This window comes from Acomys russatus, chromosome 1, assembly GCF_903995435.1.
Source record: "Acomys russatus chromosome 1, mAcoRus1.1, whole genome shotgun sequence".
NCBI classification, from domain to species: Eukaryota; Metazoa; Chordata; class Mammalia; order Rodentia; family Muridae; genus Acomys; species Acomys russatus.
Genome location: NC_067137.1, coordinates 83011093 through 83022143, shown reverse-complemented (window position 1 = coordinate 83022143; position 11051 = coordinate 83011093). Strand labels below are relative to the sequence as shown.

General features: G+C 50.1%; 1 protein-coding gene across 1 annotated transcript; it reads left to right on the top strand.

Annotated features, from left to right (window-relative positions):
* The first annotated feature begins 2795 nt into the window (after positions 1–2795).
* On the top strand, positions 2796–6020 carry LOC127190410 (homeobox protein SIX1-like). The gene is given in 3 exon segments (XM_051147413.1): positions 2796–3547; positions 5559–5611; positions 5614–6020. Coding segments are annotated over 3 exon segments (852 nt in total). The 5' UTR covers positions 2796–2987; the 3' UTR covers positions 5853–6020.
* The last annotated feature ends 5031 nt before the right edge of the window (positions 6021–11051 follow it).

The following is an 11051-nucleotide window of genomic DNA, read 5'->3' as shown; positions in this document are numbered from 1 at the left end:
TCTTCGGTACAAAACGCAGAGCACTTTTCCTTTTTAGTTAAGTGATCTATTGGATTAAACGGGAGGGGGGGGAGGCTGGTGCGTCCAGGCCCTTTCTCCTTGTCCCGCTCCCGCCCCCTCCCCCACCCACCCCCCGCCCCGTGTCTCTGAGAAAAAAAAAACTTTTTTGTCCTTCACTTCGCTGCCAGTTATCACAGGAACTATGCCACATCTCTTCCCATTTGTCACTCCTCTTTCCACTTGTCACCAGTGTCTGGTGTAGTTCTGATTTCTTTTGAACAGAGATAAAAAGAAGAGGGGTCTGGAGGGTGGCGGAAAATGCTGGTCACACACTGCCACCGCTCTCCTGCAGTCCTCTGTAGACGTAGACATACCTGTGCTTATCTTCAAACTACACTTTCCCTTCACTACACAGACAGGTGACTACAAAGGGCACGCAGTACTCAACGTACCGTTTGTCTTTTAAGAAGTGTGACTCTGCTTATACCCCTCCTCCCATTTTAATTGTGCACACTTGTTCCAGACTTTAGGGTACTGATTTTGAGAGCCCATATAAGTCCCCACTCTGCTCCTCACACAGCTGCCATGTCAATAAGGACTGTTCCAAGCAGAGACATTCCTCCTGGCAGGACACTGCAGCTCCCTAAGACTTCATCTGAAACTGTCATGAGCACTAAAATAAGACAGGGAGGGAAAATTACCAGGCACACAGCCTTGGGCTCAGCAGTGCCAGGCTTCCAGTTTAGAAAGTAAGTCATTGGGCACACCATGTGGCAGAGACTCTTTTGAAATAATACACACCATTAAATGCATTAAAAAAAAAAAACCCAAGCCTAAATGTAATGTATCAGCATCTGCATCCAAGGTTTAATTGCATGGGATAGACAGAGGTTTAAGGAGGCAGAAAGCATTGTGTGAGAGTTCATCAGAGCAGGGGCTTTCTGTCTCCTTGTGATCTCTTGCGGGGGGGGGGGCATCCTTGAGGTGGGAACCCTTTACGAGTGTGAAATTCATGTTGCAGGGTGCACTGGACTGGGTGCATTATTTTAAAACCATATAAATAATACAAAGGGAAACCCTTCCTTCACTTAGAGCTCAGAATGCAAAAGCTTCTTTGGCTGATGGAATCAAAACACTGAGAGAAGACAAGCAAGTTTAAAGAGCCCCGTGTTTGCTCCCTGCCGTTCTTTAAGAGGGCACACTGAAATCAAAAGCATTTTTGAAGAGTACTTAAAATTCTGTTTTGAACTTATCTAATCAGAGATAAGTATAGTCATAAAGTCACTCTCTTCCCCCCATTTGGCTTCCCTTATCTCCACACAATGTTCTTATCTCCTGCCAGTCCTGGCTACTGACAACAGATTATCTTTGTTTAGAGAGGCTAATTGTTTTCAAAATCTTTTTTAATAATTGCTTTGGAACAAGGTGTGCAAATGAGGCTTAAGATAATTACGGCGGCTTCATTTGTTTGTGCAGTTTTACTAAGCATTCTCCACACAGGAACAAAATAGCAGATGATGGGACTGAAACTGCAGGACATCTCTCATTCTCTGGCAGCAAAATAGGCCAGCGTGGCAAAACACACACACACACACACACACACACACACACACACACACACTTTATTTAATCTTCTTGGAGCCACTGTGGCTTTGAGCTTTGAGCTTTGAGGGCAGTGTCCCTCTCAGAGCCGGGCAAGGATTGTGTTACAGCAGGGTGGTTATTGGAGCTGGGCACAGTTTTATTTAATTTACACCCCATTCCGCGCCTTTTGCACGAGGTTCCCAAAACATTTTTTTTTTCTAATGGCAAGTAAAGCTTTTCTGAGTTCATTGGTAGCAGAAGTTGCGTTGAAAAACGCAACCGTGCAAGTGGGGAAACTGAGTCCAGAAACCTGTCGACGTCAGATGCTAAATCGCAAATGAAGCCCTGGTGTCTCTATTGGCTACTGTGCCAGGGTCAAACCTTCTGGTCCCACTTCTAGAGGCACTTTGAGAATGAGGGGAATGTTGCCCAGATCAGAGTACGTGCGACCTTTGAGAGGTGTTGGGGGTTAGGGAAAATGGGCGGCGGAGGAGGGGGGAGGGCGGGGGAGGTGTGGCTCTTGAAGCTGAAGCTAACTAAACCTGGGAGAAGACATTCTCTGAGTGCCTGCCGCACCCGAGTCCTAGTCTGCTCTTGTATTATTTATCGCGTTCCATAAGCTATTCATCAATCTATTATTTATTCATCTCAACATTAAGGTAATTAAATATGAGCTCACCGGGAAAAGCCAAGACTGCAAGGGACAGGGATAGGGCTATGGCGAAGAGGGTCATTAGAACGTCTGCAGCCATTGATTTGTGCAGAAACGTGCGAGGCTTCCCTTAGGTGACACTAAAGAGGGCGCCGCTCTGCAAGGTCCTGACTTGCTCACCACCCTTTTCAGCACCCTTTTCCCTCCTCCCGACCCCACATCACTTCCCACCTCTCCGGGTCCTTCTCCTCCCACCTCTCCCTATCTCCCCCACCCCTACCCCCACCCCGGCTCCGCAGCTTCGCCCTCCCCACGCAGGGCGGCGAGGCGGCGCGGTTTTGCAGCCGGCCGGGCGGCGCGCAGGCTGGCCAGCTTCGGATAGGCGCCGCCCGCAGCCAATCAGCGTGCCGGGGACGCTGCGCGCTTTAAGGCTGCAGCGCGCAGAACAGAAACCAAGTTCCCCGGCAACTAGCAGCATCCACCCGGCGGCAGGCGGGAGCCATCGAAGCCCGGAAGGCTGCAGAGTACGCCAGCCACTTGGAGTCCAGCTCGCCCCTACTACTTCTTCTCTTCTTTTCCCTTTGGCTCCCACCCGCCGAGGTCCGACTGGTCTTTTCGCCTTTGCCAAGTCTAGGGAGGGGGTTAGGAGCAGCCGCGCCCCCCTCCCCTCGGCAGCCGCCCCCCCTCCCGATTTCTCAATTCCTCTCACTGCCGCGTGCGCCCGGGCCCGTGCGCCCCGGCAGCGCCAGCCATGTCGATGCTGCCGTCGTTTGGTTTTACGCAAGAGCAAGTGGCTTGCGTGTGCGAGGTTTTGCAGCAAGGCGGAAACCTGGAACGCTTGGGCAGGTTCTTGTGGTCACTGCCTGCCTGCGATCACCTGCACAAGAACGAGAGCGTGCTCAAGGCCAAGGCGGTGGTCGCCTTCCACCGCGGCAACTTCCGTGAGCTATACAAGATCCTGGAGAGCCACCAGTTCTCGCCTCATAACCACCCCAAACTGCAGCAGCTATGGCTGAAAGCTCACTATGTGGAGGCCGAGAAACTTCGCGGCCGACCCCTGGGTGCCGTGGGCAAATATCGGGTGCGCCGAAAATTCCCACTGCCGCGAACTATCTGGGATGGCGAGGAGACTAGCTACTGCTTCAAGGAGAAGTCACGAGGCGTGCTGCGGGAGTGGTACGCGCACAACCCCTACCCCTCGCCGCGGGAGAAACGGGAGCTGGCCGAGGCCACTGGCCTCACCACCACCCAGGTCAGCAACTGGTTTAAGAACCGGAGGCAAAGAGACCGGGCCGCCGAGGCCAAGGAAAGGTACGCGGCGTGCTTGCTCAGGTTGGGACGACCCCGGGAAACCTCATCCTTCGCCCTTTCTTCTTCTCCTCCGCCCCGCAGGCATCCCAGAGGAGTCTCTAGCTATCCGGCCGAGGTCCGTGGGGCGGCGCCCCGGCCCTGGCGACTCTGCAGTGAAAGTTTATGAATCCTAGGGTTGCCTGCTAGGGACTGGGCCGTGTTTGCGTTGAGCACCCTCGCGTAGCTTTCTTTGGTAGGGAAGAGTGTCAGGAACTGTCAGCTCTGGGTTTGTTTTTCATGCCTTCCTGGCTGGCTGCGGCGAAGAGAGGGGGTGGCCAGAGAGTTTGTAGATTAAAAGGAAGGGGTATTGCCTAGTATCGCGAAGGAAGAGGTTTAGTGTGGCGGAGGGTCTCAAACCTCTGTCCTTTAGCTACGGATTGAGGCTGATTTGAGACGTCCGCTCGGGGGGGGGGGGGGGGGGTAATGACTGCCGGCTCGTTACTCGCTTTCTCCAGCGACTCTATGGATGAGAGTTCTGCTTTATTCCGCGCTAGTTGGACAAAGGGTGGAATCTTGTGAAGAAATTCCCTAAAAAGAGAGCTCTGGGGAAGTCACTGCTGGGTGTCGGATCAGAAGCTCCAAGCCGGGAGAAGACTGCCGCCTGCCGCGCACCCTAGAGCGTGGCCGAGTTGCTTTTGCTAGCCCCGCCACTGTCTCCGCGGGCATGGAGAGGGGCTCCAGTCGGTGGCCTCTCCCGCCCCGGAGCTCGGAAGCAGAACTTAAAAAAAAAAAAAAAAAACAAAAAAAAAAACAAAAAAAAAAAAAAAAGAAAGAAGAAAGAAAGTCTCTGCTTTTCCCTCCCCGCGCCGACGCAGCAGCTGCTTGGTCCGGGAGCTGCACAGCCGAGCTGCTGGCCGAGGTTCGGGGCGCGCGGGGCAGGCGGCGGCGAGCATGGCGTGGAGCGCTTGGCCTGGGGACCTGGGCGCAGGGCCCTGTTGGCTCTGCTTTGTTCGCTGGCAGTCTCGGGGCCGAAGATCTAGCTTCCACGATTCCCCACAGTGCCTGCCTAAATTCTGCGGAAAGGGGCTGTCCGAGAGAGACCCTGCTGGAAAGGGAGAGTGCAGACCCGGCGGTTGCTAAGCGTGGGGCTCGTGAAAAGCGGAAGCGCCAGCAGGGACGTCCTAAAGTTGACTGGGACCGGGTGCGGGGACTGCCACTCGGTCGTGCGGGGCCCGCGAGCACCCAGCCGGGGCGGGGCAGCCAAGTTTTTCCTGCTGAGAAAGGGTGGGAGGCTATGGATTGTTGGCGAGCAACTTGAGAGGAGGGCAGGAGGGGCTGGGAAACAAACCAGAAACAACGAAGTAGATTGGCACGGTTCCAGCTAGCCTTTCCTTTACAAAACGGCGGGTCCCCAATCCAAGCGGAGGCCCACTCCCATATGAAATCCGAGAGACTGGCTAAGTTCCTTGTGTTTACTCAGGTCACTGGGCCGCTCTGGGCACGACTTCCCATGACTTGTCCTAGGTCTCTGGAGCCTCAGTCGTGGACAGGGGCAGGGAAACTGGTCGTCTAATTGTTTCCTCAGACGGAGACAGGAGATTGACTTGGGTCATCTCAAGCATTTGTGCACCGGGCAGTTTGTCTCCTGATCATTTCTTTATCTCAACAGCCATTTGTCAGAAGGCTTCCAAACTGTTACTTGGAAATATGGGGCTAGTTGATAGGCACTTAAACACAGCTGCTTGAACAAAATTGCAAACACCTTTTTTTCTTTCCTGCTTATTTTAAACAAACCCGTCTCATCCTACTTTGAGAAGTACAGAAGAGAAGGGAGCTACCTCCAAGCAACAGGCTCCCTATTTCTCTAGTCGGTCTCTTCACTTCCCCCATGACCCTTGGGGCTGGGTGGGAGGCAGAGCTCCTCCGTTTGGGTTGGTGACAGATTGCACAATTGCCCTTCCCTCCTTCCAGCCCCCCCCCTTCACCTCACACTTTTTTTTTTTTAACCATATGGTGTTGTCCTATTTCCCAGGGAGAACACTGAAAACAATAACTCCTCCTCCAACAAGCAGAATCAACTCTCCCTCTGGAAGGGGGCAAGCCGCTCATGTCCAGCTCAGAAGAGGAATTCTCACCTCCCCAAAGTCCAGACCAGAACTCGGTCCTACTGCTACAAAGCAATATGGGCCACGCCAGGAGCTCAAACTATTCTCTTCCAGGCCTAACAGCCTCACAGCCCAGCCATGGCCTGCAAGCTCATCAGCATCAGCTCCAAGACTCTCTACTGGGCCCACTCACCTCCAGTCTGGTAGACTTGGGTTCCTAAGTGGAGAGGTACTGCCTGCCCCCCCCCCCAAGGATGGCTGGAGCAGCAGCAACCAAGCGCAGCAACTAGGGACACTTGTACATAGAAGCCAGGAACAATTCTGCAGCTTGTTTCTGGAGTTCTTTGTGGAGAAGAGAACGACGGGGTTTCACAAATGTCTTTTTAAAAATTACAACCAACAGCGATCTCAATTGAGCATTGTCTCCCTCTTCCCTCTTAATACTCTTGCGTTTCCCTCCCACTAGAAAGGTCAGGAGGCAAAGCACCCAATCTTGGTTCGGGCAACCCAGGCATCCATTTCAGTAGCCTCTTTCTCCACCTCTTCTTCCTCGTCTTCTTTCTCCTCTTCTCGTCTTCTTTTAGTGAACAGAAAGTACAAGTCAACTGGATTTTAGTTGTTTTCTTTTAATTTATTTATGGAGAATCGGTTTGGGGAAGAGGAAAAGGAAATGAAGTGGAAAGAGAGACATCAAAATAATGAAAACAAGAAACCTCCAGTCTGAGAGGAATGGCTGCCTTCTTAAGATGATTAGGAAAATGTAATCATAAACTGGGGTTTTTTAATGGGAAAATTAAGTTTACATTTTTCATCTTTAGTGTTCAATAATTGTGTAGAGGTGAGGGTTTTAGTGGGGAAACAAGTGCCTCTGTCTCTTTGCTCTCTCTGTGCGCTGCTTAGGAGGGGGTGATTCGTGACACAGCTATTTTTTTTTTGTCAAATTTGGGGGTTTTGGTGGTTGTTTTGTTGTTGTTTTTAATTTTTATGACAAACTTTAAGTGTACCGATGCGGGAGGGGGGAAAAACCACTTTCCTAAATGTCACTCTTCTCCCTCAGAACTTTCCTGTCCGTAGGTTGCCTCTGCCCAGAGGACTCTGCTACTCCTAGTTTCTGCCTGCAAAAGGGGGGGCCAACAACCCAACAACCTGGCATTCGCTACAAAGTCAGCGTGCGTTCTTAGGCTTCTTTTCTATTGTACCTAAACCAGTCTAAATTAAAATTCAGTAGACCACCAGGAGTTTGATTCTGTTTCTGAAAGGTGAGTCTGTATTACTGTCATCGGGCCTATTTAAGAACAAGTTTTCTTGCTTTCTTCGTAGTAGTTATGAATTGCAGGGTATTTTTGAAGTCTAGCACCTGAAACCAAGAACAGTGACTAGGCTAATGACGAAGAGAAGACATTTAACCTTGGGTATTTATTTATTTTTATTATTTAGAAATGCAGTTTTTGTTTACCACGGTTTCTTGTCCACAGCATTCATATGTTAACTCGGCTCTTTTGTGTTGACAGCTTATGAAAAGACTGTGAAAGTAAAGTAATTTATCTGCTTTTTTTTTTTAAAGGGAACTTGAACAATAATTTAAAATTAAGAATTGATCTGTAGAAATAAAAAAGCAGGCCATCAGGAGCTCTTTTGTCAGGTAGTGTGCAGAAAAATCCCAGTAATCATGAAGGCTCGATTGTTCTTTTTGCCTGGGGCAAAATGATGTATCTTCTGTATTAAGCTTTTAAGACTAGTGAAACAAATGGCATTATTTATTAAAAATTCTACTCAGGATAACAGGATTGGCTTGCTTGTGCTTTGTAAAATATTGTTCCCCAGGGAGAGTTAATTATTTTCTGACATGACAGTTTCATAATTTTGATTTTTCCTCATCTATTAAGTGTCAATATTAATATATTTCTTTCTACTTTTCCCTATTGTTCTTGACCTATCTGAGTAGAATGAGGTTGTGTGTGTGTGTGTGGTGTGTGTGTGTGTGTAATTAAGGCCTTCCTATTATGAGTTTTTTTAAACTGTCGAATTGTTTTGAATTAAAAAAAAAGAAATTGCCATTGTGCTTTTAAATATAGTCACTTTTGCTTATAAAGTCATTTTCCCTTGGTGATGGACAGATGTGCACACAGCCGTTCAGAGACCATCATTTGGACTGGGAGCTCCGGTCCGATCTCCCTTGTTAGTGTTTTGGATCATTAAGTCGGTGTTTATTTAAGTCACTAGGGTGTTTATTCTCCTGGTCTTGGGCCACGGAGAAACGCCACCCTCTGCAGGAGGGGCTCTCACGGGGAATCTCCACACATTCCTCACATTCACTCCCTAAAACAAACACCCGGCACAAAGATAGCTTTCAGTGACCCTGACTGGCTTCAAAAGAGACCGCGGAAACCTCTCTGGAAAATAAGGAAGGGCCAATTACTTTAATTTCTTACATGCCCTCGCTTCCTACTCGGACCACCCCCCACTCTTGCAGCTCTTCTTGGAATAATTTTAGAGTCGTGGAAGTTCTGTCCCAGGGCGCGCCGGCCCACTTCCTGCTCGCTTGCTTGGTGAATCTTGGAAAAGTCTGCGTTGCAAGTCTGGCTAGCAGCTAAGACGGCGGGTCCTGTAAAAGCCCCCGTGGTTACTGCTTGTAAACTCGTTAAAAGGACAGTTTTCTGTCATAGCCATAAACTCTTTTAAAATCCCTGGCACTCGATCCAGAATGAGCATATTCCAGATGTGTTTAATAAGAAATTGCACAGTCTGCCTCTCTCCCATTCTCCGCTCAGTCTGGCCGAGGGCTGGACACGCAGGAGGAGGCGAGAAAGCTGGATTTTGCTCTGAGGTCTTTTGGCAATCACTTTAGGGCAATCATTAAGGGGGAACTAACCGTATCCCCCCCTCAAGGAAATCTTCAAGACCCAGCTGTTGAGGGGCATCCAATTTACCTTCTCAGAGTCAATGTTTAACCGAATCTAAAACCATGTTATCCGTTCTCCTCCAAAGATTTCATAGCGACAGCCAAAAAGTAGTGAGCAGAACTCTCACACATAAAGTGCTTTTAGGATGAAATGTCACAGCATTTGCCAAGTGAGATTAAAACAGCAGCAGCAACAAAAGGGAACAAAAACACCTTATCCAATGATGTTTTCTAAAACGTTTTTCATCTCGATACAAGGTCGCTGGGAGAGAAGCTTCTTAAGTATTAGAGGCCAGCAGTTCCTGAGTCTTTGGCTTAACAGGTAATAGGGACTCAAGGACTTGGATTCAAGACCATCGCTGGAGCTGGTAGCCATAGGCATTGGCCCTATTTTCTAGGCCAGGACAGTTTGGTGTTCATCTTGAGATGGGGTGAAAGCTCCCAATGGGATCTAGCTGGTGGGCTAGCTCCAAGTTTGCGAAGCATTGATTCCACGTCAAATAGCCCTCCCTGCTCACGGAGGGCCCTCTGAACCCCAGGCACCGCACCCCTGCTCAGGCCCTTGGGCTCTGCACCGTCTGCTCGCTGAAGCCGCAGCGCAGTCGCAGAGGCCTCCCACGCCTGAAGACCCAAGGGCAGGGCTCCAGACCCAGGGTCCAAAGGCTTCTTCGGCTGCAGAGAACTAAGGGAAGTGTCTGTCTTCTGCCTCGGGAGGGCCGCTGGTGCTGCTCTGCACTGAGGACGCAAAGGCAGCCTCTGCTTCCCCCCCCCCCCCCCCCCCCCCCCCCCCCCCCCCGCCCACCAAGGTTTCCAAAGAGCATCACACTAGTCTCAGGACCGGATCCTATGGCAACCCCAAGCCAGGGTCTGGAGGACCCCTGCAAAGTCCCTGAGGGCAAGAAGAGGCCAGATTGGCCTCGTGGGAGGAAGAGAAGGCGTTGGGTTGGGCCTCGTGGGACAATGCACAGTTGTCGTGTCCTGAGCGTCTCCCAGACTCAAGGCTCGGCCTTTCTGTGAGTTCCTAGCACACATGAGTGGCACAGGGACGGCAGAAATGACAAACCGGCCTTGAAGTGGGGTAGGTCTGCTGGCTCCACGAGGCCCCAGCGCCGGTGTCATCGCCTCTGGGTTTCTACCTTTCACCCTCTGTTCCACGCGACCTTGGCTCTTCTCACTTGGGGCCTTGGCTTCGCTCTGAGACTTAAACGCCTTACCCCTTACCCGAGCAGGGGCTTAGCAGTAACTGTCAGAGAGCTGGCCATTTCAGAGCTTGTCGGAGAGGTACCCGGGCTTGTAAAGTACCCTCCTTTAGGGCAGAAGCTTTGCTTCCACAGTGTGGCCCTGATGCCTCTGTGTGACAGCTGCCTCTTCTCTATGTCCAGTCCCGGATCCAGCGGCAAGGCATCAGCCAGCTACACAGCATTCTTGGTTCTGGCTCTTGAAGTACCCAATCTACCCAGATTTTTTTATAGAGCTGGGTGGTACTGACAGGCACAGGTGGGGTCTTCCTTTTTCCAAAACTTCTCCTAGAAGGCTCTAAAAACTAGTCCACCTCCTCCAGCGGTCCAAAGCCAGAGGAGCTAGTATCCGTGGCCATTAGTCCCAGGGAGGCATTTTGCATTGAGGGTACACGAGGACTTAGTTGCACAGTCTGCAGGCGCACTGTTATTACCTTAGTTGAAAGGGGACTTCTAAATTCCTCAGGTCAGACTCCTCTCTGACTGGGTCCACAAACTCCACCTGAAATGTCCTCTAAAAGCGGGTGGTTTAGGTAACAGATGGGTGAACCAGCCAGGGACAAAACTATCAAAATTATGAATTGTTGGCTTGCTTTACGCAGAAAAAAGCACGTCCTGGAAGGCCTCATTTTCTTGCGGTTTTAAACTCAGCTCTCTCTCGCGCGCACACAACTTCGTTCCAGCTGATGAAATTGGAAACCTGTTCTCCTACTGAGGATGACAATCAGGGTTTTAGACGCTGTGTCCTTTCAGACAGCGAGAAACAACAATGCAGTAGCATTAAAAACAAAAGAAAAGAAGACTGCTGGAGGCGCGTGGAAAGCCGCCTGCTCTCCAACGCCCCGCCTTAGATCTCCTTTTAACTTGTTAATGGTCGGCTGAGACCCGGGTTCTCAGCAGGTAGAGTACAACTCCGCGGTGCTTTTAGGAAACTCACTATTCTCCCTTACCAATAACGCGAAGACGTTCGACACAGTCAAACAGAACGATGAAGGAAAACAACAAACAAACAAAACAAACTAAAGAACAAACATCAAAACCAAGTCATTATTGAAAGGGGAAATGGGTTAGCTTTAGACTTTATATATGCTTCAGTGTCCCTCAAGTGGCCGCTCAATTGTAATTTAAAATACCCTGAGCCCTCCTTACTTACTGCTAGGATTGCCATTGAAAGAAATATATGTAGAAAGACTCTAGGCCTTTACTTTGTATAACACACCTAAGAATGTAACCACCTCTGTCCGGCTGGTCCCTTTCTGCCCTTCCCGCAAGTTAAAAGA